The sequence below is a fragment of the Canis lupus genome, chromosome 30 (genome assembly GCF_003254725.2).
Source record: "Canis lupus dingo isolate Sandy chromosome 30, ASM325472v2, whole genome shotgun sequence".
Taxonomy (NCBI): domain Eukaryota; kingdom Metazoa; phylum Chordata; class Mammalia; order Carnivora; family Canidae; genus Canis; species Canis lupus.
The window spans coordinates 28,282,484-28,309,460 of record NC_064272.1 but is presented as its reverse complement, the minus strand read 5'-3'; the positions used below and the strand labels follow the sequence as shown (position 1 = coordinate 28,309,460).

The following is a 26,977-nucleotide window of genomic DNA, read 5'->3' as shown; positions in this document are numbered from 1 at the left end:
TGGCTCAGGTCAGGATCCTGGGACTGAGCCATGGGCAGGACTCAACAGGGAGTCTGCTTCTCTCCTTCTCCTTTTGCCCCTCCTCCAGCTCATGTGCATGCCCAATTCTCTCTCTCATAAATAAATTTTTTTAAATTAAAAAATACCACAATCTGAAAGATAAAAGCCAAGGAACTGTTCCAGATTAAAGAAGACTAAAGTATTATGACAACAAAATGAAATGCATGATCCTGGATTAGATCTGGGAGAAGCAGGCAGGTATGACACAAAGGGGAAACCGTTTTTCTGTTGTTTTTGTTTTTTGATTTTTGTTTTTTAAAGATTTTATTTATTTATTCATGAGAGAGACAGAGAGAAAGAGAGGCAGAGACATAAGCAGAGGGAGAAGCAGGCTCCCTGTGAGGAGCCCGATGTAGGACTCAATCCTGGGACTGCGGGATCATACCCTGAGCCAAAGGCAGGTGCTCAACGGCTGAACCACCCAGGCGTTCCAAAGGGGAAACTGTTGAAAGGACATATATAAAGGACATTATTGGAACAACTGGAGAAACCTGAACATGGAACGCGCATTAGATAATACTACTCTATCAGTATTAAATATCTGTTTTTGACCAATATCCTATGTTACTGAAAAGAAACTCCTTGTTCCTCAAAAAAAAAAAAAAAAAAAAAAAGTATTTATGGACAAAGTATTTTATCCGCAAATTACTCAGGAGGAAAATATATACACTGAGGGTGCATACATAAATGATAACACAAATGGGGCAAAATGTTAGCAATTGGTTAATCTAGATAAAGACTCTTAAAAGTATACAGAACAAACTGATAGGGATCCCTGGGTGGCGCAGTGGTTTAGCGCCTGTCTTTGGCCCAGGGCACGATCGAATCCCACATCGGGCTCCCGGTGCATGGAGCCTGCTTCTCCCTCTGCCTGTGTCTCTGCCTCTCTCTCTCTCTCTCTCTGTGACTATCATAAATAAATAAAAATTTTAAAAAATTATTTTAAAAAAACGGATAGTAATCAGAAAGGGAGGCTGGTGCAGGGATGGGTTAAATAAGTGATGGGGATTAAGAAGTACACTTGTGATGAGCACCGGGTGTTGTTGTATGAAAGTGCAGAATCACTAAATTTTACACCTGAAACTAATATTACACTGTATGTTAACTGGAATTTAAACAAAAACTGGAGGAAAAAAAGTAGATGGGAGTTCTTTGTACTTTTCTTAGCAATGCTTCTTTAAATGTGGAATTATATCAAAGTAAGGTTTTTTTTTTTTTGCAATTAAACAAATTTTATTCTTTATTTCCAATTAAAAACATTATTATTTTTTTACCAAAACACAAGGGAAAAGGTTATCAACGGGTAGTGCCAAAAGAGTTTTATAAACCCAGCATTAACTCCATTAAGTTGATGGATAATGAATTAATCCAGTAAAATATTACAACATGTTAATTGTAGTAGTCCAAATGACCTTACAACTGTGTTTCTTTTACATATCCAAAGTCTGGCTTGTGATTTGGCTTTCTAAACAGAGTCAAATCCTCTGGTTTACCTACTCTTTCTGCTGACTCTGACAACAGCAACAATATTTTGCTCTGTCCATAGAGAAAGTAAATCTGAATTTGATCTTTTACTCAAATGGAGTAATGCAAATTTCAGTTTTAGTGATTTAAATACCTGAATAACTAATAAGATCTATTTTTGACAGGATAAAGTATCTTGCCCTAAAAACTGGTTTAAAATATTTCATTTAGGGCAGCCCGGATGGCTCAATGGTTTAGCACCGCCTTCAGCCCAGGGTGTGATCCTGGGGACCTGGGATCAAGTCCCATGTCCAGCTCTCTGCATGGAGCCTGCTTTTCCCTCTGCCTGTGTCTCTGCCTCTCTCTCTGTCTCTCATGAATAAATAAATAAAATATTTAATAAAATAAAATAAAATATTTCATTTAAAAAAAGACACTAAGGAGCACCTGGGTGGCTCAGTCAGTTGGGCACCAACTCTTGACTTTGGCTCCAGTAGTGATCCTGGAATAGTGGGACTGAACCCTGCGTCAGGCTCAGGGCTGCACTGGAGCCTGCTTGGTTTTCTCATTCTCTCTCTCCTTCTGCCCCTCCCCCACTCTCACACCCTACCCCCCTCAGTGCATGCTGGCACATACCACTCATGCATGCTTTCTCTCTCTCTCTCTCTAAAAAAAAAAAAAGAAAAGAAAAGAAAAAAGACACCAAATAAATCATGGCAGACGAACTTCTCTCTTATCTCCCCTCCCTAACATCCACTAAAATGACAATAAAGGAATTAAATAGATACTAACACACAAAGATAAAGAGAACATGTGAGGCAATCAAAGCACACAAAAGATTTCAACATGTTTTTGGAAGTCAGCAAGAAGTTAGTCTTGGTAGTGCAAACGAAGCTACAACCTAACTGCCAGCAAAGAAGAATGCAGACAGGAGGTGGCCCTGGGCTCAGGGACACTAGGCACAGCAGACAGCAAGGGTAGGACAGGATTGAAAACAACTGAATCATGGAACTTCCTATATCCTGATGCCAAAACACCGGTGGCCAGGTGTACAGCCCCTAGAGGGAAGAGTGAAAAACTGAATGGAGCTAAAAGTTCTCATATAGACGTCTTCATGTTACCTCCAATGAAGATGGCTTGTTCCCCCATGTCACAGTGAAGCCCAATGACAGAGCTTTTTAGTGCCTCACTCATATAAAGACAGACAGGGATGCCTGGATGGCTCAGTGGTTGAGCATTTGCCTTTGGCTCAGGTTGAGCATCTGCCTTTGGCTCAGGGCATGATCCTGGAGTCCCAGGATAGAGTCCCACATTGGGCTCCTTATGGGGAGCCTGCTTCTCCCTCTGCCTATGTCTCTGCCTCTCTCTCTGTGTCTCTCATGCATAAAAAGCCCTTGAAAATTAAAAATATAATTAAATACCAAAATTCAATGCAAGGCAGGGGAGGGGAGAAAAAAATCATTCTAGTATCTCAGGAACTAGAACCAAAGGGCAAAGAAATAAAAAGATAAGAAAATTGCAGGTTCTACCTAGGGCACCCAACATTCAATTAATAAGAATGCTAGAAATAAAAAAGAACAAAAAGATATACGAGAGAAAAAAGAGATATAAGTATGGGAAGATAAGTGTGCTATCAAGCGACTGAAAGGCCCCTTGAGTACCCGTCACAATAGAAGAAAAACTACCCATGCCAACATACATCACTCTGAGATTTCAGAACACTAAGCATAAGAAGAATATTCTAAAAGCTTCCAAGAAAAAGAATAAAAGGATATATACTATATGAAGGCAGAGTAATCAGAATGGCATCAGGTTTCTCAATAGCAACATTGGAAGCCTAAAAACAAAGGAACAACACTTTCATATTTCTAAGAGAAAAATCTTACCTAATATTCTATAGTCAGTCCAGTAATCAAGTATGAAATTAGAATAAAAGTATCAGCCATGCATGTGGTCAAAAATCTGCCTCCAATGAAAAGAGAGCTGGATGATGTACTCCAGCAAAATAGTCTAATAAACCAAGAAAGAAAAAAAAAAAAAAAAAAAAAAAAAACAAGAAAGACATGGGATCCAGGAAATGGGAGATCTAATACAAAAGAACAGCAAGGGAATCTTTGGATAAAAACTGTCCAGTGTAGGTCTAGAGAACAATTAGCTCAAATGGGAGCAAGATTACTCCAGAAAAGAGGTCTTCCGGAGGGAAAAATAGTACTAAGAGATTATCTATCTGCTTAAATGCCTGTAACATAATATTCATAGACATATGACAGATTTATATTTGGGAGCAAATACGTAGAAGGTAAATTTTTTTAAAAAAGACAATTATTGAGGCACCTGACTGGCTCAATCAGTAGAGCATGTGATTCTGGATTTTGGAGTTATGAGTTTTACCCCCACGTTGAGTGTAGAGACTACTCAAAAAATAAAATCTTAAAAAAAAATAAAAAGGCAATTATTAACTCAAGGAAAAATAAAATTCAAGTAACCTCCATGTTAACCAAAATTTGTAATCTAATCATACTGAGAAATGGAAAAGGTGGCAGAAGGGAGAATGGTACAAACACATTAATGTCCTCACTTACGACAGTAAGATATCAAGAGATAAAGCCTAAAGGCAAGAAATTAAGAAATAACAGTGTAGGGCAGCCCTCATTGCTCGGCGATTTAGCATCTGCCTTCAGCCCAGGGTGTGAGCCTGGAGACCCGGGATAGAGTCCCACCTCGGGCTCCCTGCATGGAGCCTGCTTCTCTCTTCTGCCTGTATCTCTGCCTCTCTCCCTCTCTCTCTCTCTCTCTCTCTGTCTCTCATGAATAAATAAATTTTTAAAAATCTTAAAAAAAAAAGGAAAGAAAGAACAGTGTATTATTTAGAAGAATACAGGTATTAGGGCTCCTGGGTGACTCAGTTAAGCAGGTGCCTTTGGCTCAGGTCATGACCTTGGGATCCTGGGATTGAGTCCCACCTTGGGCTCCCTACTCAGTGGATAGTCTGCTCTTCCTTCTGCCTCTGCTCCTCCCCCCTGCTCATGCTGTCTCGCTCACTCTGGCTCTCTTTCAAAAAAAAAAAAAAAGTATACCAGTATTTACTGCATAAAAACTAAATAGACCTTAAAGTGATTGTTTGTGGACAGTAAGACTGAGGATAGAAGGGTAGGAAATTGCTGCTGTGTTTTAAACCTTTTGATACTATCATTTAATTGGGCAGCCCTGGTGGCCCAACAGTTTAGCGCCGCTTTCAGCCCAGGGCGTGATCCTGGAGACCCTGGATCAGGTCCCACGTTGGGCTCCCTGCATGGAGCCTGCGTCTCCCTCTGCCTATGTTTCTGCCTCTCTCTCTCTCTCTCTCTCTCTCTCTCTCTCTGTCTTTCATGGATAAATAAATAAAATATTTTTAAAAAATAAAATAAAAAATAAACCTTTTGATACTATCATTTAACTGTCTATATATATTTTTTTGAAACATGAATTAATATTTATTTTTTAAGACATTTATTTATTTGAGAGAAAGAGAGAGAGGGGGATGATGTGCGCATGCGTGTGGACAAGGAGGGCGACAGAGAAGAGGGAGAAGCAGGCTTCCCACTGAGCAGGGAGCCTGATGCAGGTTCGTTTCCAGACTCTGGGATTATGACCTGAGCCGAAGGCAGACACTTAACTGACTGAGCCACCCAGGCACACCATGAATTAATCTTTGAAAAGTAAGTTGATAAAGTCTTATTAACTCATGCAAGTACCCAAACCATGTTTTTTCATCTTAAAAAAAAATGTCTAAAATCTATTATATGTCAATGGGTGATATATGGAAGTGTGGAATCACAAAACTATACATCTGAAACTAGTATAAAACTGTATGTTGGGATGTCTGGGTGGCTCAGCAGTTGACCGTCTGCCTTTGGCTCCAGGCATGATCCCGGTCCCAGGATTGAGTCCCACACTGGGCTCCTTACAGGGAGCCTGCGTCTCCCTCTGCCTATGTCTCTGCCTCTCTCAGTGTCTCTCATGAATAAATAAAAATTAAAAAAAAATCTTTAAAAAAAACTGTATGTTAACTACACTGGAATTAAAATTTTTTTAAATCTTTTTAATGGCATAAAAATTATAATAGCAATTTATCATTTGAGGTATGCTAGACACAAACTGAATTCCCTATATACTACAAGCAGAATTTACAGAGCTAATGTATCTGTTCTTTACTACAGCATGTAATTTCAAAACTGTCCAAAATGTGTCATCTATAAGTTAACAGATCCAGTTACCTACAGAGCTAGAAAAGAGAGGGCATCTGGCCCTGCTGACTTCCCACATTGAGGCAGATTCTGATCCATAAGGCTGGTCCCCTCACTGGCTCACGTATTTTTCCTATTTTGAAATTTCTGAAATCACTTTTCAACAGGAAATAAAAACACATATGGAAACAATGTATGTGAAACTATATAATTACCAAAACAGTATCACACTAAATAAATTTGTTATTATTCATTCTATCACAAATCTGACTTCCTCAGACCTACTTTGGTGAAACACCTAATGAAGCTATTATGTTGTATCTACTCTACCAACCTTCAGCTAAATACTAGAACTGTACCCCCAACTCCAAAAGAGAGGAAAGGGTCGTGAGGAGGAGCCTTAAAACTACTAAAGCCAAAGTAGATCACCAAATTAGAGTCCAAATGGGCCACTTTTGCCTTTGGAAGACCAGACACCAATAACTACAGAAAAATTACCAACAGTTTATATTATTTCAAAAATAACTTACCCTATGAAGCAGATTATGCAGAATGGAAAAAAGCCACGAATCACCTAAGAATAATTCTAACATACAATATTTCCATTTATTTAATATAGCAAGATCTGATGCTATTCCATGCTTTTGCCAACCTGAGTAAACAAATCCATGGTTAAACAGTGGGATCTTCAAATCAATAAATCAATAAATCATAAATGTAAACATACAACTATTACTTCATAACAGCAAGTATATGCAATGTAGGATTCATATATACATACACACATGTATATATAAGTATGCGTGTGTATGTATATATGAATCTTACATTGCATATACTTGCTGTTGTTAACATAAGTATATATATGTGTGTGTGTATGAAGCACTCTCTCCTATAATCTATAAATCAATAAAATCAATAAAATAATTAAGAGTTTAGGAAATGCTCATTATCCAACACTTTTACTCAGAGAAGTAGGTTTAATATCTGCATTGTATAATTCTCTTCCTAGTTTTCTGTGGTTTTGTAATATAGGAGAGCAATAAAGCACGAAGAGGTGGGGGTGGAGAGTACCATAGTTGTATTTACTGATGTGCTGGGAAACTATTCTCCTAAGGTTAATGTGACTATTTATGAAGAAATGGAAAGAAAAAACATAAATTGCGCACATACTTATCTCTGCTTAACAGGCTAGATGCTGAATATTACAGAAAAGAGGAACCTGCAAACTCCAGTAGCTGTTCTAATTATTTAACAAAAACTAAGAGCTGGAATTTTTTACAACCGTAGACACAAGTTTAAAATCATATTTCCCCCAAAATATCTATTAATTGTTCAAAGAAAAAAGCCCACAAAAGCCTAAAAAATATGTTTTTAAATGCAGCTCTAAAAGACTACACAAAAACAAGGCACTTAAAGTAACTGAAATGAAACCGATATAGTATATAACGCTCTCAGAATCTCATGTCATGAATGTTGAGGTCTGGTAGCTATCGCACACACATAAGGTGAAACTTGAGTCCTTAGTTGGTACAGAGCAATTTCTCCAATGTTAATGCATCTCACTATTAACATTCAAAATAATTCAGGTGGAAGCTAGAGTTAATCTTGATTAAACCAAAGGACATTTTACTGTGTCGTACTAAAATTAAAAATCCTCAATCAATAACTGAAGTACTAGTCCCAAAGACTCTAAGTTTTAAATAGAAGTTCTTTTTTAAAAAAATATCATATGAGAGCATTTCTCTAACATGTTATCTATGAATTTTCCCAGGGAAATATTCTACAGCAAAAATTGTTTCCTTGAGGGGTGCCTGGATGGCTCAGTTGGTTAAACAGCTGCCTTCAGCTTAGGTCATGATCCCAGGGTCCTGGCTCCCTGCTCAGTGGAGAGTCTGCTTCTCCCTCTCCTTCTGCCCGTCTGCTGGTGCACTCTCTCTCAAAAAAAGAAATAAAATTCTTTAAAAAATTGTTTCCTTGGCACATCAGTATGATCCTCAAAAATCTTTGATCAAAATATTACCATCCCAATATTGTATAACAAATGTTCAAAACAAAGGAATGGACAATAATCTATTATTTGAAAAAGAAAACCTGAGCATGGTCAGCAAGGACAAAGATTTAAAGAAGCTAAAATAGTAAGTGTAGTATCTTATAATCAGTTAAGTTAAACCTGCATGAATATGACAGTTAATCACCAGCCTGCTCTTCCCAGTGATGAGATAGTACAAGAACAGTCTATAAAATTAAGAGTCTTCAGGGTGAGTCAAGGATAAACGGGCAAGCAGATTTCTACAAGGCTGTCTTAAACCTAACTACAACAAAGAAAAAATATCAGGACTGAATGTCTGCTCAAAATGGAAAATAGCCCACTGATAGAGCTATTTAATCCTAAAGCAGAGTACAAAGTCTTCAGATAAAATCCAGTTGGTTATATCTTTTTAAAAACACGAGCTGGTTCATCTTAAAAATAAACTCACACAGGCAGCCTGGGTGGCTCAGCGGTTTAGCGCAGCCTTCCGCCCAGGGCGTAATCCTGGAGACCCCGGATCAAGTCCCACGTCAGGCTCCCTACATGGAGCCTGCTTCCCTCTGCCAGTGTCTCTGCCTCTCTCTCTCTGTTTCTCATGAATAAATAAAATCTTAACAAAAATAAATAAATAAACTCTCAGGGAGCCTGGGTAGCTCAGTTGAGCACCCATTCTTGGGTTTTCTGCTCAGATCCTGATCTCAGGGTGGTAAGATCAAGCCCTGCATGGGGCTCCCTGCTCAGCTCAGCACAGAGTCTAAGACTCTCCTTCTGCCCCTCCCCCTCCATGCTTGCTTGCACTCTCTCAAAATAAATACATCTTTAAAAATAAACTCTCAATTCCTACCTAGCATTTATTAATCAGTGAAGCTTAGCTCAAACACTAAGACAACTATAAACTTAATTTTTCAATGTCCAAGTTTAATTTCAACAATAGTTTCCAAAATCTAAAATTGCCTTTCTAAGCTCATCTGCATTTTATACATCTGTAAACAGCATACATAGATACTATTCAGTATTTTAGAGAGGGAAATCTGTTTTACACTTTGTAGTCTAAAGACTTGATTAACTTTTACAAGAAATACAATTGGAAAATCTTAGAATATAACTAAATGGACTCAACAAAGTACACTGGCCTAAAAGCAAAGATTCAAACAACCTCTGAGCTACCAGAAGCAAAAGCAAAATTCTTAAGAATTCTCTCCCTCCCCCACCCCGAAAAAAAACTACCTCCAAAAAGAATCTCCTCTCCTAGAAACAAAATAAAAAAATAAGAAGGGGTACTTCAAGAACAGAAGCACATTTAAAAAATAACCAAAAGCTAAGTGCATTTTATCCATGGCTAAGTTGAGAAAGCTGCTTTATTATATCTGAACTAAAGTAATATGAATTTCAGCCAACAAAAAAATTAGATCTGAACTGTAATGAAGTTAAGAAATTCAAAAACAGCAGTTTTCTTCCAACTGTATTACCAATCTTGTTCCAACTTGCCTGCACTTTAATCAATAAACAGAGAGGAATGGCTAATCAAATACAGAATTTTAAAATAAGTTATTTTCAAAACGTGGAATTTAAAACGTATTTCATGTCAAAAATCTTCAAAGGAATTATTTTAAGTATGCTTCCAAAGACTTTAAATCCTTTAAATTATTAAGCACTAAGTTACTGGATGACAAAATAAAGACCCCGCTTTTTAAAAGGCAAACTAAAAGTATGGTTTGAATGGCATTTGAATCTAAGCTTTGGGCTATCTCTAATACCCCCAAGCATCTTAAGCAACTCTCTTAATCTTTGTCTCAGTTTCACAATCCATAAAACAGGAAAAACTACAAGGATGGGCAGTTAATTAAATTAGTCAGGATTAAACGCTAGCAAACTTCTTTGAAGTTATTTTATGTTGTTCTCCATTCTCCTCCTACTCAGTAAAACTAATAGATGAGAAAACATCTGGAATTACTATAGATACTAACATCTGCAGACTGACGGCAGTTAAGAGATCTCTATATACAAGTTTCTAAGCCAAAGATCATTTGAAACCCTGAAAGATTCCAGGATACGACTGCAATAAACAAGTTTTAGGTAAATTTCCTTTCAATCTAAAAGATACCTCCTCTTACCTATATTCTCAAGTCAGACTTATTATGAATCGCAGAGCATCTTGAGAGGTTTTGGCACAAAAAAATTCTAGGTAAGACGAACAAGCTGTTACTGATATTAACGCTATTCTCACCATTCTACACTGTCAATCAAGGTAAGCTCCATGACAAATATACCCTCCAAAAAGTACTAGCCCCTGCTGAGAATCTAAGTACTTCCTTCTAAGCCATCTGTCCAGGAAAGCTCTATTAAAACACCCAGAATGCAGTTGCTCTCATGTCTAAAGGAGCTATGAATAAACATGAAACACTAAAATACATTAAACTGTATGCATTTTTCACTTCAAGCACTGATAAACTACCTACCCAATTCTATTCTGAGGCCTAGATTGAATATAAAACCCATAGGTAGGTTGGTGGAGAACTGCAGCTTAATCAAAGGAAAATATTTTTTTTTCAAAGAAGGAAAAAATATACAAAATAGCTCAAGAAAGAGAGAAAAGCTCCAAAAGAAAGAAAAAACAAAGTTAGGAGGAAACGTACATGTAAATTACTCCCTGATGGAAGAGGGACTCAATTAAATTTTAAAACAGGAATTTAAATTGCTCACTGAGCTTCGAACTAAATTACTCACTATTCTGCTTACTGAATTACAAATACTATAAAATGTAAGTATTTCTAAATCTAGTTTTAACAATCTAAAAATGAATGTATTAAATTCCAGTAAAGAAGGGAATTGCATAAATTAAGGAAAAAGTAGGATGTTATAAAAGCCTAAGGCTAATCCTGTAAAAGCAAATAATGATGAGAAGGAATTATTTTGAGAATAAATGAATAATGGTAAACCAAAACAAAGAGTGCACATTCTCCCCTCAACCCCTTCCTTTCTTCTGCTATGGACATGAAGGATAATCTTTGTATACTACTAAGAATACTATTTAGAAAATGACTTCTGATCAATGTGTCAAAACTTCACAACAGCAAAACGTTAGGCTCAATGCCTATACTACAGCCTCTTCAAACAAACACAGAGAGCACATTCTAGATTCCAGGTCTTTCACATCTACTACCAATTATTTAGAGACTTTGCTGAAGCTGATTTAAGGTTGGGGCGGGGGGGTGGGGTGGGCAGCACTGCCAGACAAACTAGAAAAACAATTACATTTGACCTAAGCTTACAAATAATACCAATAAAGTTTAAGTTCTTCAGAGAAGTATATAAAATTCAAATGTTAACTTCCAGAATTAAGATGAAAAAGTATCCTCTGTCCTCTGATTTTTAACTGCCCCATCCACATTTACCCAAAAGTCCACCTGGCCATCTATAAACACAGAACTCAAAAGAATTCAGTTTCATTGTGGTAACACTGCAGAAAGCCATCTGCTCATAATTGAGTCAAAATTTACCTTACAGAAGAAAATATTGGGAGTAGGGACTGGTGACAGTGTTTTAGGGGGAAGTTCACTTTGTGTTTATTTTCAACACGAAGTCTAAGGTCATTCCAGCCAAGAACTAAATGGAAGAAAGTTCCTTCATTCATTAAGCAAATATTTACTGAGTGTCTTGTTACATGCTAAGCACCTAATAAATACTTCAAACCGTGCTACCAAAAAGCAGTAAATGCGTTTAACTTAAGGATGAACAAATAACTGATCCTATCTAGAAAATGTAATCTACTGGGCATACAAGAGTCTTCTTGAGATGGAAGGTTGTGAGAGAAATATGTCACAAAATAACCCATCATTGGATCAAGGTAATTTCTCACCTTTATCACAAACTTTACTACAAATTACAAATTTATTATCACTGGCAAGGATCAATAATCAGCACCTTAACTCACTAAATGGATCTCAAAAATTAAAAAAAAAGTTTAAAAAAAAGGCGGGGTTATCTCTAATATCCATCCCAGACTGCAGTTCACTTACTTCATCTATACTTACTTTTCCTGGGTAGAATAATGTGAGGGCAACTGTTTGCTAGAAAATTAAAGAGGCATCCTCAGCTCTTTGAAGAATTAATCAGGGAAAATTCTCCTGCCTATGCTATTAAAATATCTCCAATATAGCTATTTTATTTTACCCAAACCTCTGAGGTCCAAATGCTTATTCTTTGGCTTTCTTTAATTATTAAAATAGTTGTGTTTAGGGCATCATTTTTTAAATTTTGTGTGTTTTTTTCCTCCTGTATTTTACCACTGGTTCAGTCTTTTTACCCACAAAAATAAGAAATCCCCAAGCCTCCAGCTTCTGAAAATAACATCTGGTACGTGCACATAATAAAGATCTTGAGAGAATGTCCTAGTTTTTATTTAAAACTTTTTCACTTAAAATGAGAATGCCTTTAGCAAAGATTAGACATAAATCAGTTTTTACCTTATTAGGAAATTGCTATTTTCAACATTTACCTTAAACCACAACATGGATTTACCTTCTAACCTGTTAGCTTCCTGTCTCTCACCAGCTAGATTAGATTGTAACATTTGAAAAGATGGGATGACTGGACCCCAACAGAACTGGATCTGTTCCCAGCTAATGTATTTCAAAAAAATCTGCAAGTCTCCCCAAAGATATAAACGTTGCTAGCCTTCAGGAGTTCTCTAATACTTTAAAGTTTTTTTTATTAGAGCAGTTGTCCTTCACTGTTACTACAGTTGTACACAGTGGCTTCTCAAAGTGTCGTCCTGCACCCCTTAGAGTTTCCAAAACCTTATCAGGGGGTATGTGTAGTCAAACTATTTTCATAAATAATATTAAGATGTTACTTTCATTGTTTACCCTCATTCTCTCACCAGCATGCAGTGGTTTTCCAGAGACTACATGATGTGTGATATCTCAAGAGACTGAATGCAGAAGCAGATATGAAAATGCAGCCGCCTTCTATTAAGCCAGACAACAAAAACAGTTGTAGAAATGTAAAATAATGCCGCTCTCCTCATTAAATTTTTGTCTTGAAAAGTATGTTTTACATACCATTATCTGTCTTAACAGGTAATGGATTAATTACTGTTATTTGTAAATGATTTAATAAAATATATTTTAAATTTTTGTTTTAATTTCTAGTACAGTGAATATCAATAGATTCAAGCCATACAAAGGTGGAGCTCTCAATAATTTTCAAGTATAAAGGGGTCCTGAGAACAAAAAGTTTGAGAACCACTGCAATACCTAATTACATAACCTAACACACAGTGCCTTCCATAGATAAGAAGCTCAAGTTAATGCTGAAGTATAATTACTTCTTACACCCCCTAATCTTGTTGAGTAATATACCTCCTTGCAAAGCATAATTCGGCATAAAGCCAGTCTGTCCTAGGCCCTATTTAAGGGGCTTTAGATATTTAAGTATGCGGAGTCCTATTTATAAAGATGTGCTGGCCTGTAATACCACCTATTACTTGCATAGTGTACAGGAGTTTCCCAAAATTTTCATACAAAAAATATTACCTTGTTCATCCTAGCAGCAACCTTGTGAAGTAAATGTGAAGTACTACCCTTTTTTACAGATGACATAATGAAACTGATGCTCAAAAGAAAAAGAACTACTTGTCCAACGATGTATTGCTAGCTAGGAGAACCTAGGATGTTGGCCTTTTGCAATTTGCTTGGCTGCCTTAAGGCTGTTTCACTGTGGTGTAATTGCAAGCTCCCAAAGAAAACAAGGCAAGGGCATTACTTTTATTGTCCCGGTGCCAAAACAGGGACTTTTTTTTTTTTCCTCCTTAGTAAGAACGTAATCAGACTCAGTACCCGGTCACAGCATTATTCAACACACTGACTACCCTTTTGGTCCACTACTTAAAAAAAAAAAAAAAAAAAAAAAGGAAAGAGAAAAACTCAAGAGTGTTAAAAGAATAAATATCAGAATAAATAACACTTCAAGATGATGAACTAGTTAAGGACTCACTGATTTACTAACCATTTAATCACTGAAACAGGCAGGCAAGAACAAGATCAAGCTCAATACAATAAGAGATTATATCAATGAATGGGTGCCAACAGGTTATAATGGGAGGCCCACATGAAATGGGTTCAATTCTGGGCAGCCCGGGTGGCTCAGCAGTTTAGCGCCGCCTTCGGCCTAGGGTGTGATCGTGGAGATCCAGGATCAAGTCCCATGTCGGGTTCCCTGCATGGAGCCTGCTTTCTCCCTCTGCCTGTGTCTGTGCCTCTCTCTCTCTGTGTCTCTCGAGAATAAATAAAGTCTTAAAAAAGAATGGGTTCAATTCACAAAATATAGACAGAAGGAAAAATAAAACACATAAAGTTGTAAAACTAGCTCTATTGGTTCCATAAATCCAAGCACATGATCAGCGACCCTTGTAAAGTATTGTCAGAGACTAACTTTGTTTTAAGATGCAAAGATGCCATCCTTCTCCTGGAAGAGAAATCACCCCATCCTTACAGCTAGACATACTAAGTTTGTTCTTGTTATCAGCCCAAGTCTCTTAGTTATGCTCCAGTTTACCTTAAGTTCCTCAAGAGATACTCCATTTTCTGCACTCTTTCCCACAGTCAAGTGGACTCCTTGACTGACAAAGGCAAGACTGACTCACAACAGGATATCTGCCACTTGCATAAGCTCTTTTCCTTTTTTAGATGCATGTGCCCAGCGAGGCCATCTTTAAATTTGATGTGAGTTTAACCTAGAAAAAGCCAGAAGTGTGCTGTCCACATAGTATCCATGAGGTTTACTACAGATGAGCAAGAGAGCATCATTCCTCGTGAGATAACACCTCTTCCTGGTGTTTACTCCGGTCATTTGTTTTTCAAATCTCTTGGGGGAAAAACATTAAAAGTTACAGTTATGGCACAATAGCTATAGCTACAATTATAGCTAATGTGCCCCCCAACCAGTTTGTAAAGCAATTTGATACACCTTATTTGTTTATCCATACTCAACATTCACTGTGGAAGACAAATTAGTGAGAGCTAATTTGTACAAGTTTCTGCACCCTCATTTAAAAAAAAAAAAGTGCAGTACCGCACTGCAAAACACATTAACCAGTTAATCTTTAAAAGCTTCGCGCAGAAAATGATAATCTGACTTCACAAAGTCAAACAAAGCACCAAACCTCTGAGAGCTCCGAGAAACTGCAGTTATTTCTATTCCTTGCCCTGAAATACACATTTTTTTTTGTAGCGCTGCCTGTTTTTCTCCGAGAACCTAAGCATCATTTACAAAAGTAACCTGTCAAAAGTGTTAAGTGAGGCATTCTCTAAACTATCTTCCCAGCTCCAAACCACAATGAAAAAATGTCACACACCTAAGCTGCACCGTTGCCCTCTTCCTTTTAGTTCTTCAAATGAACTTAAAGGTTTTTGAAATGCACAATTCAAATTTTACACTGCACCCCCAAGCTACCATTGATCATCTCAAAGCTAATAAACAAAAGACTCTAGCGGCGGCACCAGGGCCCTACCAGGAAGTAATCAAAGCAGTGTGTGGCTGGTGCGATCCTAAGTCGCTAGAGCAGACAATAAGAGGGCACCGGGGCTTCCAAAGAGCCCAACGGAAGGAGCTGAGAGGTTGAAGTAACGCGAAAGCATTACATAAACCCAGTAACTGTTTTACAGCACCTGAACTTGGGAATCCCAACCCAGTTCCAGCCAGCCCGCAAGATGTGAAAAGGAACTCGAGCCGCCCCTCCACACCAGCTGCCGGCTCAGCCTCCCGAGCTTTTCCGCCTGCAGCCTGTTTTCAAACTTCACCCTCCCCGGCTGATGAAAGACTCCGACCTCCGCCGCCCGAGTTCCGAGCGCCTCTCCCGGCCGAGGGCTCCCACCTGGCGTGGATCGAGTTGCCCGAGCCTGCCGGGAAGCGAAGGGAAACGAAAGGAAGCGGGGCCGAGGGAGCGGCGGAGGGCCCCGGCGCGCCCCGCAGCCCAGACAAAGCTGCGCGGGGAGAGCGGCGCTTTCTCGCGCGGCCGAGGGGGGACGCGCCCCGGGCCCCGCCGCACGTGCGGCCGCGCCGCGGGGGCCCGACAGCCGCCCCCGCAGCCCCGGACCCCGCAAGGCGGGTGCGCGCAGCCCCCCGGCGGGGCGGGGCCGGGCGGGGGGCGAGGCGCGGGGCCCGGGTCCCCGCCTGCCGCCGCCCCCACGCGCTCGCGGCCCCCGCGGCTCCCGCCCCTCTCGGGCCTCTCCTCGGCCGCCGGGCCGTCGGGCCGCGGGAAACAAAGGAGCCGCCGCCGCCGCCGCCGCCGCCGCCGCTCCACCCGCCGCTCCCGCCCGAGCCCGCCTCAGCGCGTACCCCTCCCCGGCCGCCGGGCCCGGCTCGCCCTCGTCCCTTCCCGGGTCCGCGCGCCGGCCGCCCGCGGCCCCTAGACGGCAGGCCTGGCGAGGCCGGGGCCTCGGGTGCGCGGCAGGGCCGCCCCGGGGCCGCACTCACCGCTGCAACACCAGGACGACGGGGAGCCGTTGGGGAACTTGGCTGAGTCCGGAGCGATGCAGACGCTGGAGCTGAGGTGCGGACACTCCATGGCCACGAGGAGGACGGCGAGGAAGGCCGAGGCTCGGGGGCCGGGAGCCGTGGGGGCGGAGGGGCTCCGAAGCCTCCGTCTGGGGTCGCTCCTCGCCGGGCGCTCGGCCGACGGCGGCTGCGTCCCGAGCCCTTGCGTCAAAGAAAGCAAAGGCTTCCGGGCGCCGGGTTTTCCCACCCGCCGTCTCCGGGAGCCCCGCTCCGAAGAACGTGGAATTCCGGGATCCGGGTTCTACCGCCAGCCCTAGGCTGAGGGCTTCCGACTTCCCAGGCCGGCCCCGCCCCGCCCCCGGACAGGCCCCGCCCCCAGGCCCGGCCCCGCCCCCGGCCCCGCCCCCTCCGGCCGGGTGGGGTCCCAGCGCGCGCGGGCGGGTGGCCCCGAGAACCAGGCTGCGTTCGCAAGGGAGTTCCCAACTCTGCAGCGCCGGGCGGTCGCGGCTAACCCCCTCCCCCGCCCCGGCACGGGTCAGGGTGGGGCGCCAAGCCCCCGCACGCCAGGCAGGTCCGCTGCGTTTACCGCGGCGGAGGGAGTGCTCTCAGGGGAGGCTGATCCTGCGTGTGGTGTGGTGGTAGAGAATCTAGCCACTCAAGAAAGTGTGAAGAAGAAAATAAAAACCACTGGTGCAGACAGGCACGATAGGTCCCATTTTACACACGCAGACACAAGCTCAGAGAGGTTAGGGCACTGGCTCCTGGCGGCCCAGCGGGCTTGCACGGATCCCAGAGCGGTCTGGATTTAGTGTGACGCTCCCTGCGACAGGTGCAACACTCCTCTAGCTCTAGGTTCTGAACACGTGTTCTTTAAGCCAGCCACCTGGGGGCCGTGTGGCTGGGCCCGCGGCGGCGCCCACGAAGCTGGGTTCAGGTCTTGACTCTGTGACTCACCATCTGCGTTACCTGGAGCACGTGGTTGGACTTTCAGACCTCACTCACCAGTGGAGGTCCAAGTGAAACAGTTGTAACTTGGGTTTGCTGAGCGCGAGGTCCCAACTACCGGGTGACAAAAAAGGGGAAGGGATCTAACATTTGTTAAACACCCATCACTGTCTTCTAGCCAGGCACGCGACGCACAATATCTCATTTAAACCTCGCACCGCTCCGCCAGCGGCTGTTACCAGTACCCTTTTTGGCCTCAGGGAAACCGAGTTCGTGATTGGTCGATCCGTGCGGGGAATGGATCCCCGGCTCTTTGACCTCTTCACCGAAAAGAGGAAAGGGCAAGCCTCAAGGGGCCGCTGGGGCAGGCATTACACCCGAGCTAGCCTGAGATCTCTCTGGGGAATGGCCTTGAGGACGTCCGGGGCTCTAACAAATATTGCCTCAAAGTTGGGGCTTCTTGTAAAACCCGGCGAAGGAGCTGGAGGGCCGGAGGCGAGCAGGAGGAGGAGGGGAGGCTGATGTGGCAATCCAGCGGGCAGGGAGAAAGGGGGAAGGAAGGTCAGGAAATGATTAACCGGGCCGGGCCGGGTAGTGGTTAGAGCAGGGCACCTCCCCGCAGTGCAGTCCCGGAGGAGCCCCAGGGACGCCCTCCTGGTCACTTGTCACGCCTTCGCATTGTCCCCCTCCCCCGCTTACACACCCTCCGCCGAGACTCGGCTTCGGGCTGCTTCTGCACGCTCCTCTGCCCGAGGATGTTCAGTCACCTGGGACATCTCCGCAGAGATGTCCCAGGTGACACCCCCCCGCCCCGCCCCGCCGTCATATTTTGGAATTAAAGCTCTTCTGTCGCTTCCCAAGGCCCGGTCTGGGGATTTTATGACAGTGAGGAGTTGTGCAAGGTGCTCAAATCCTAGCTCTGTCGCCTACTTGATGGCCAACTTTATCAAATGTCTCTGGTCCTCCCAAGCCTTTTTCTTCTCCTTTTTTCAAAATCTGGAAAAATAATTCTTTTCTCACAAGGAAGATGTGAGCATTCATGAGAATTGCCAACACTTAGTAGGTAGCCAATAATGTATAGCTTTTTTTCCTTTTTAATAGCCCTTGAGGGCATAATACCCTAGAAAGGGAGTGAATAAACAATAAATCGGACCTTTGCTCCATCTGACCTTCCAGCCCTCTCCGTTTCTTCTAACAAGGCCTGGCTCCACCAACCTCTGATTCATTCTAGACTACTACCCCCCATTTAGCATCCATACCCTCTCATTTAGCCATGGAGCATGCGGTGACCCATGTCGTCTTCCACAAACAGTATGCGATGCTTCTTTTTCCACCTTCTGAGAGACTCAGTTTCCTTATCCTCTAGACCTCAGTTTAAGCATCACTTCTCAAGGAGGCCTTTCCAGACTCCACTCCACCCCCAGGTTACCTCTAGACCTGTGATGCCCTCCTCTGCCCTCACACTCTGCCTTTTTAAGACATCTTCATGCATATAATTATTTATTGAATGTCTGTCTCCCCCTTGGAGGTCCATAAGGGTAGCAAGCAGGTCTGAGTGGTTTCCCCCTGTATTCCTGACGGAACATGTGGAATCTGGAGGATGTCCAACAAATAAGTATAAAATAATGAATGAGTGAGAGATTGATTAGCAATGTCTACTAGGGGCAGGAGTATAGGAAGTGGCCAAGTATATGTCAGGTGTTTTCTCCCCCTCTTAATCCCCAAGTAATCTCTAAATTTCCATTTGGCTCTGAGTTTATCATGTTCACGGTATTAGGAATGTGAAAGTACCTAAGGTGTAAACTGCATTAAAAAAAAAAGAAGAGGAGGAGGAGGGAGAAGAAGAAGAAGAAGAAGAAGAAGAAGAAGAAGAAGAAGAAGAAGAAGAAGAAGAAGAGGAGGAGGAGGAGGAGGAGGAGGAGGAGGAGGAGGAGAGGAGGAGGAGGAGGAGGAGAAGAAGAAGAAGGAGAAGAAGGAGGAGGAGGAGAAGAAGAAAAGAAGAAGAAATGATTTTCATTAGCGTCTTCTCCTTCCAACTAGAAAACTCCTCTGAGCAGAGCCCCTAATTTAGTCATCATTCACTGCTAAAGTCCCCAGAGGGCGAACTATGACTTTCGAACAGTCCAGAGAAGCTGGGCAAAATCAGAAAGGCCCTCCCAGGACTTTCAATACATTTCCCTAAAACAGAGAACTTTCCTGTGTCTCTGAAAGTTTTCATAATTAAAAAAAAATTTTTTTTTTGGACAACAACAAAAAAACCCCTTCGCGGTGAGTAAATATGTCAAACGGGTTGGGAGGTGGGGGTGGAGACCATGGGGCACACTGGGAAATCCGCTTTCTCAGTCCCTAATCTCTTCGGCTGCATATAACAACAACGTTCGCTTTTTTGTTCTTGGCCCGCATCCCTCTGGCGCTGAGGAGCTCTGGTGCACGGGGAGCCGTGGGGGTGACCAGCCAGCCTCCAGCTCGGGGCCCCAGGGAATGCGGCCGCGGGGAACCAGTCCCCGCCCCGCCCCGAGACCCAGCGCGGGGATGGCGGCGCTCCTGCCAGAAGCCGAGGGTGTGTTTTAAAAGTTTGCACCTTTCCGAGGAGAGGAATACAGGATTTCAACCAAGCTAGCAAATGTTTCTCTTCTAAAAGGTATACACATATATATAAAGGGGGGGGGGGGGGGGGTTGCGGAGAGGGCACGTCATACGTTGCCATGGGAACGATGATCAGGAAAGGTCTCAAGGTTGCTGTGACCTTCCCCTGGCCTTACACTTGAGACTGGTAGCAGAACATGGGGTGCGGAGAGGGGGGATCCCGAAGCAAGGATTACAAACTGACCAGGCCCGGGGGAAGACTTAGCTCTGACTATCCCCACGCAGACAAAGCTTATTGGAAGCACCCAGAGAGCTGAGTTAATTATTTACCCTAGAGATTTTTCTAGGAGCAAAGCCTCCAGGGGAAACCAAAGTTAGACCCAGAAAAGGCTTGGTGAATAAGGAGGTGGGGGGAGGAACAGTGCCCCAGGGACTCTTTTATCACTGGTTTAATTTTCCAAGAGGCACTTATCTGATACTTTCTTGCTTGTTTACTTGTTTATCTATTATCAGGCTCTTCCATGAGAACAGAGACCTTTCCAGTCCTGCTCATTGCCTGATTTTCAGTTCCTGGAACTCGGCCTGGTACAGGGCAGGTCCCCCGTAACTACTCGGATAACTGAATGGAGGGTGGAGGGCGTGGCCTTTAGCCGGGCTGCGCTCTCCCCGGCTCTCAGGAATCCCCGCAGTGTCATTCTCCCACTTCTCTCCAGCGACCCCTTTCGCATTATCTCCCTGCCTAAAATTATTCAGTGGCTCCCCATCTCTGGAAAGCTAAAGTCAATCGAAAACCCTCTGCGGGGGCACCTGGGTGGCTCAGTGGTTGAACATCTGCCTTTGGCTCAGGCCCTGATCCCGGGATGAGTCCTGCATCAGGCCTATGTCCAAAGGGAGCCTGCTTCTCCCTCCGCCTATGTCTCTGCCTCTCTCTGGGTGTCTCTCAAGAAGAAATAAAATAAAATCTTAAAAAAAAAAAAAAAGGAAAACCCATAGTCAACCTATCCTTTCTCATTTGCTAAAGCTATTATTTATTTGTTTGTTTGTTTGTTTCATTGTTCAGCGGTATCAAAAATAGCTTCCTCATTATAGAAAACGTGCTTCCTCACACCTGTGTGCCCTCCCCCACCTGTTTCTCTTCTACCTGGCCAGCTCCTACTCCTTCCCTATTGAAGCATGTAACCTCAAGGAAGCCCTCCACCGCTCACCTAAGCGGACTTCTAAGTCCCCACCCCCAAACCCACCACCCATTCTGTCCCATTAGCCTGTCACACAGTACTGTTACTTTCTGTTTACCGCTCAGTCTCCCTTGAGAACAGATGCTTTTCTTTTTCTCTATGGATACTAGGCACCTAGTTCAGCAATAGTAGATGTTAAGAAAAGATCATATTTGTCGACTAAATGTTGAAAGTGCCCCCTTGGAGAGTGACTATATCAATCATTGTGAGTAACGGTCCCCTAGGTATTCACAGAAAGACTTGCAATTATGTAATAACAGAAACTTAACGTTTATTGGGTCCCAAATAGGTACCAAATACTGTATCAAGTGGTTTTCATTTCTTCTTTAATCCCCACAACAAAACTGCGAGGTAGATATTATCACTTTCATTTTACTGGTGAAAGAACTAAAGCTCAAAGAAGGTGAAATAAGTGCACAAATGTACACAATTAGTACTTGGTCTTTTATCAAAAGTGTTAGAATTTCACCCCTCATGTACATGGTCAGCTAAAGGGTTTTGCAATATTATGTGGGGGTAGCTGATGTTCCTAATCATGAGGTCTCTTAAGCACAACATGACACAAAAGAGCCTTCTGAGTAACTAAAGAATCATTTTGTACCATTGTAATAATCATTATGTCATCAATATTTTAATTTGTATTGCTTTTAATGCTTTCTTCTTTATCGAAATATGAATTTCACAGCACTTTGAGGAAGGTGATGAGAAGATTTCTTGGCTTGGGATCCCTGGATGCCTCAGTGGTTTAGTGCCTGCCTTCGGCCCAGGGCGTAATCCTGGAGTCCTGGGATCGAGTCCCATGTCGGGCTTCCTGCATGGAGCCTGCTTCTCCCTCTGCCTGTGCCTCTGCCTCTCTCTGTGTGTGTCTCTCATGAATAAATAAATAAAGTCTTAAAAAAAGAAAAAAAAAAAACAGTGTGGCCCTAACACCAAACAACTCTGACAGTGAAGGAATTGCTTCTATCTCTAGGCCCTAGTCTCCCATCTGTAAACTCAAGGAGTTGAATTAGATGACCCCCAAGGGCCTTTCCAGAGTGAGCATCCAGTGATCCTGTGATAGCTCATGGCCACCCGGTGACAGTGGCAGAGGCAGGATGATTCTTGAATCCTGTAGCAGAGACTGCTAGCTGTTCGCCCCAAATCTATTTCTTTTCCTCCTGGGTTCACAACTAGAAATTTCTCCACTTCCCTTGTGACTAGGTGTAGCCATTTTTAGTCAACGGAGTCTGAGCAGAAATTGCGAGGATCAGCCTTGGCCGGCAGTGTGGACAGCTGCCCCAAGACAAAAATACTTCAGTGTCCAGTTTTGTTTATTAACACTGAAGGAAGTGGGGGAAATATATCAGGCCAGATCTGGAAAGAAATGTGGGTCGCCTCAGCTTCCAGTCTGTTCTTCCTATGTTCTCTCTTCAACCATTCATTCATTTGTTCAACAAATCTTGTCTATGCTCCTGCCACATACCAGGCTCTGAAGATGCAGGGACTCAGAGCCAGATGCTATGTGGGGTTCTCCTTTCCAACAAGATGGAAAATGTTATGGTATCACTCCTTTTCCCATGCTTGTTCATTGCCTAACCAGACATCAGAGCCTTTGAGTTTTAAAGTGCTATCTAAACATGGGGCTTTAAGCCTTCTAATTGTAAAAATGGCTTTACACATAAAGGACCTGTCTTGGTGTTTGGCATACAGTAGATCTTCAATAAATGTTCATTTTCATGATACCTTGTCAAATAGGAATGATGTGGGAGATGGAGAATGGTGACATGAAATCATTGATTCTAGTATAGTTGGCATAGAAGGTTAGATCTTTGTCCTTTAAAAGGGATATGGGCCAGACCATTCAATAAATATCACCAATGCTCAAGGCTCATGGGATACAAAAGTGATGCTCAAGGCTCATGGGATACAGAAAGTCTCATTCTTAAAGGCATGAGGAAGGGGCTGAGAAACAGACCAGCAAGCAGGCAATTGCAGCACAGTGTGATAAGTGTGAGGAGGGGAAGTACAGGATGTTGCTTAGCCACAAACAAGGGGCAACTAACCCAAACTGGTGGGTGGGGGGTGGGAGGAAGCATCAGTCAGGGCTTCCTGGAAGAAGTGACATATGACCAGAGACTTGATTGATAGCAGGTAAAGTGTGGTGGGGGGAGTGGGGTATAGTGTCCAACGAAGTGGGAACTGTGACTGCAAATACCCAGAAGCTTAGAGAGGATCTGAACCTGTCAGTCTGGCTGGGGAGTCATGTAGAAGGAGACGGAAAGCTGAACGATGAGGCTGGGAAGCAGGCAGAAGACAGTGTAGGGCTGCTGACTCCCCAAAACAGAGAACTACTAACACAGAGAAATCCGGGGCCCCAGGACTCTGGCATCTTTCAGGGTTGGACTTTGCTAGGTCCTTGGAAAGGGGATAGGGTGCAAAGATGCAGAAAGATAAGTGATAAGACAGAGTAAGGAAGAGCACTAACAGTTATTAAACACCTGTAAGATGTTGAATTGCATTAGTCACATGGAAAATGCAAACTAAAAACACAGCACATACCTACCTAGAAGCAAAGAGGCAGGGATTAGAATTCAGATGGGACCCCCTACCCTAACCACGACCCGGAGACTGTGTGTGGAGGAGCTTACAACCCACTGAAAAGGAGAAGGCTCATACACGTTAAGAAGTAGAGTTTTGATGGAGGAAAGAATCCTAGGCTTGGAGAACCTCCATCTCTGCTTTCTCCTCTTCTTTCCTAACCTTAACCGGACCTGACAATTACAGAATTGGAACACCCAGCTTACCAGAACATGAGTTTCTCAAAATTCAGAACATAGTCCTTGGCCTTTTTCTGGGGTGCCTGTTGCATTGGAAAGAAGCCAAGCTTTGGGGCCTTACTAGGATCCTGCTTCCACCACTGGCCTGCTGTACGCCCTTAGGCCAGCAGCCTGACTTCTCCGGAGCCTCTGTCTATGAAGCAGGAATAATAATAGTTGCTTCCAAAATGGTGACATCCCTGCTCAACGCTCTGTCTCCCTTGGCCAGATATTTAATGTTTGGAAAGAGAGAACAGGGATTCATGTGTTACACTCAGAACCATTTTTTTCTTAAGTCGCCAACACCCATAACTTCTGCATTTATGTAATTACACATCAAAGGTCATAAGCATATTTTACAATTACGTCGTCTAGAAGGCTCTGCTGTGGCCGACCTGGTTATAAATTGGCAGAAGCATGGGAAAAAATGTATTTAACATTATTATCATCTGAAGAACAATGATGGGAAAGTAGGGGGAAAGGCGTTAGAGCCCTCTTAGCCATTCTCAGTTGTCTGTGGAGTGGCTGGTGCTTTCAGGCTGGAAATAGAGACCAGAAGCAGCAAGGCTTCACAAAAAAATTACCCTTCTTAAGAACCCTTTTGGACAAAATGATTAGAGAGCTGGAAAGGTCATTAGTTTCACAGAGGAGGAAACGGCTCCCTGAGAGGTGTCGCGTTTGTCCGGCACCCTGCAGAGTCCACTGGACCCTGATGCCACAGAGCTCCTCACTTGCTGGAGTCTGTGTAAAGCCACATTGGAGAGGAGGTTTTTTTGTGCACTTTGTTTGGCCTTTCCTGTGCTCAGGATGTTGGTTCTACTGGGGAAAAAATGCTAGAGACAGCAGTCGGTATAGCAGGTTCTTCTACCAATAGCTTCTAGACTCAAGCCAGTGAGCCCTCTGAAGGCAGCAGTAGCCCTGAATAAAGTCCCTGGCATCTATGAGGCACTCAGGGAATTACATCACTCTGGTAAATGAGTGTGTGTTAAGCAGTGAGAAGCTCAGTCTAAAGCTTACTCTGGAAGGACATTCAAGAAATTGGTAACAGCTGTTGGCTCTGGAGAGGGAGGTTGGGTGGGAGAAGAGGGAGGGCAATTCATTTTTCACTGTACACCCTTTTTTTTTTTTGAGTTTTATACTACTAGTTATCAAAAAGGTGAATATGTTTAAAGAAAAAAAAATGTAAGGCTAATATGATTTCCCCACCCAGAGAAATGTGCACTGCAATAGAAGGGAGAGCTGGCTGGGCCTTTTGTTTTGTTTTGTTTTTTAATTCATGATACACACACAGAGAGAAACAGAGAGAGGCAGAGACACGGGCAGGGGAAGAAGCAGGCTTCCTGAAAGGAGCCAGATGCAGGACTCAATCCTGAGACCCTGGGATCAAGACCTGAGCCAAAGGCAGTTGCTCAACCACTGAGCCACCCAGGAGTCCCAGGGTCTTTAGAGTCAAATCTACTTGGCTTTGACTCCCAAGCTAATCCTACTACTTCCCTGCTGTGTATCCTAGGACAGGTTACCTACCTTCTCTGAGCCTCACTCTGAGCTTCATCTAACTACATGGAAACAGTGATCCTCTGTTGGGCTATTGTGAAGGTGAATGTGATAATGTATCAACACTTTCGGAGTCTCACTACAAGCCAGATACCCTTCTGAATGCTTTCTGTGTGTGTGTGTGTGTGTGTGTGTGTGTGTGTGTATTCATTTCACAATCAGGACAACCCTGAGGGATACTACTATTCTTCTCTTCTTCCCCAGTATACAGATGAGGAAACAGGCCCAGAGAGACTCAGAAAATTGCTTAGAGTCTCACAGCCAGGCTCTTCCCACTTTCACACTGCTGCCTTGATATGTTACATCTTCTCCTTTTCAATAGGGAACTCTTAAAAATGTAAACATTTTAGGGCAGCCCGGGTGGCTCAGTGGTTTAGCGCCGCCTTCAGCCCAAGGCATGATCCTGGAGGCTCGGGATTGAGTCTGAGTCAGGCTTCCTGCATGGAGCCTGTTTCTCCCTCTGCCTGTGTCTCTGCCTCTCTCTGTGTCTCTTGTGAATAAATAAATAAAATATTTTTTTAAAAAATAAACATTTTCAAGGACCTCCCCCCTCAAATGTCTTCATAATAGTAGGCTGTTGGATATGGTGACAGGCTAGTGAGGACAGCGCTGGTTAAGGAATCAGCAAAGCAGGTGGAAAGAAGGTATACACACACGCACACACACACACACACACAATAAGTTCTAACGAAGTTAAGAATTTTGCAATCAGAGAACGGTAAATTGTAGCACATGTGTAATTTGTCCCTTTTATACTTTATGGAGGAGGACACCAGAAATTCTTCAGAATGTAAGGCCTCTAGAAACATTAATAGGGCGGAGCAAACTTTTAGGTGGGGTTGCTTCCCCCACACCCTTCAAATGGGTCCCAGGCTGAGTCATCCGCTTGCATTGCTGATTCTGCTTGTGGTATCCATAGTAGGTGTTTTTATGATTGACATCCTGATATTAACTTGTCTGTAGTCATTTACCTCGTTTTCTTATAATTCAATCAGATAATTGAACACCCAGGCAATTGGGTTCTTAATTTCATGGAGTTTTTTTTATTGTACTCAGGAGGAAAATTCATCTGTTCTTCCGTTAAAAAAATGTTCAAAGTTAGGTATGAGCTTGAATTTGTAAGGGATGAGGGTTATTATTTTGCTTTGGCTGAGTTGAAAAGATTTCCTCACCATGTCCCAAAATACGTTTCCTTCCCCATTCCCTCTGCCCCTGTCCACCACCTTCTACTACCTCAGGACTCTTCGAGTTTCATACAGACACCTCTTCCTGTGAGTCTCTCCAACAGGCCTTGAGGGCCTTATGTTCAGCCTGTGCTAAGATAGGGCGCTCCCACTGCTGGAAGCAATCCTCCTCTTTATGTCCTCCCAGCTGAGTGCCCAACCTAGCAGCAGGTGGTAGCCAAAGAAGGGAGGAACCATAGAGACCTCACCTCTGCCTCCCACCGCCAGTTCTCACTGCAAACTCTGGTCATGTCTTCCTGCCAATGCTCTATCAGAAGCTCCTCACTGCTCCCAGAAGCAAGCTAGACCCTTCCCTGACATCAAGCTCCACTACACTTGCCACTGACCCTCCTGCTAG

General features: G+C 43.2%; 1 protein-coding gene across 7 annotated transcripts in view; it reads right to left on the bottom strand.

Moving 5' to 3' along the window:
* The window catches only part of USP3 (ubiquitin specific peptidase 3), a 111,011-nt gene extending 94,370 nt beyond the window's left edge, over positions 1-16,641 (bottom strand). For 2 of the 7 annotated variants that reach the window (XM_025472572.3, XM_025472570.3), the window contains exon 1: positions 14,341-14,554. Coding sequence is in view for 2 of the 7 variants with exons in the window: in XM_025472568.3 (XP_025328353.1) it covers positions 16,261-16,351 (91 nt within the window). In the remaining 5 variants the exon portion in view is untranslated. Of the gene's footprint in view, positions 1-14,340; positions 14,555-15,658; positions 15,813-16,122; positions 16,139-16,260 lie in introns of those variants that run through there. The other 5 variants (XM_025472568.3, XM_025472569.3, XM_035708604.2 and 2 more) reach the window with 5 other exon arrangements.
* Positions 16,642-26,977: the final 10,336 nt, after the last annotated feature.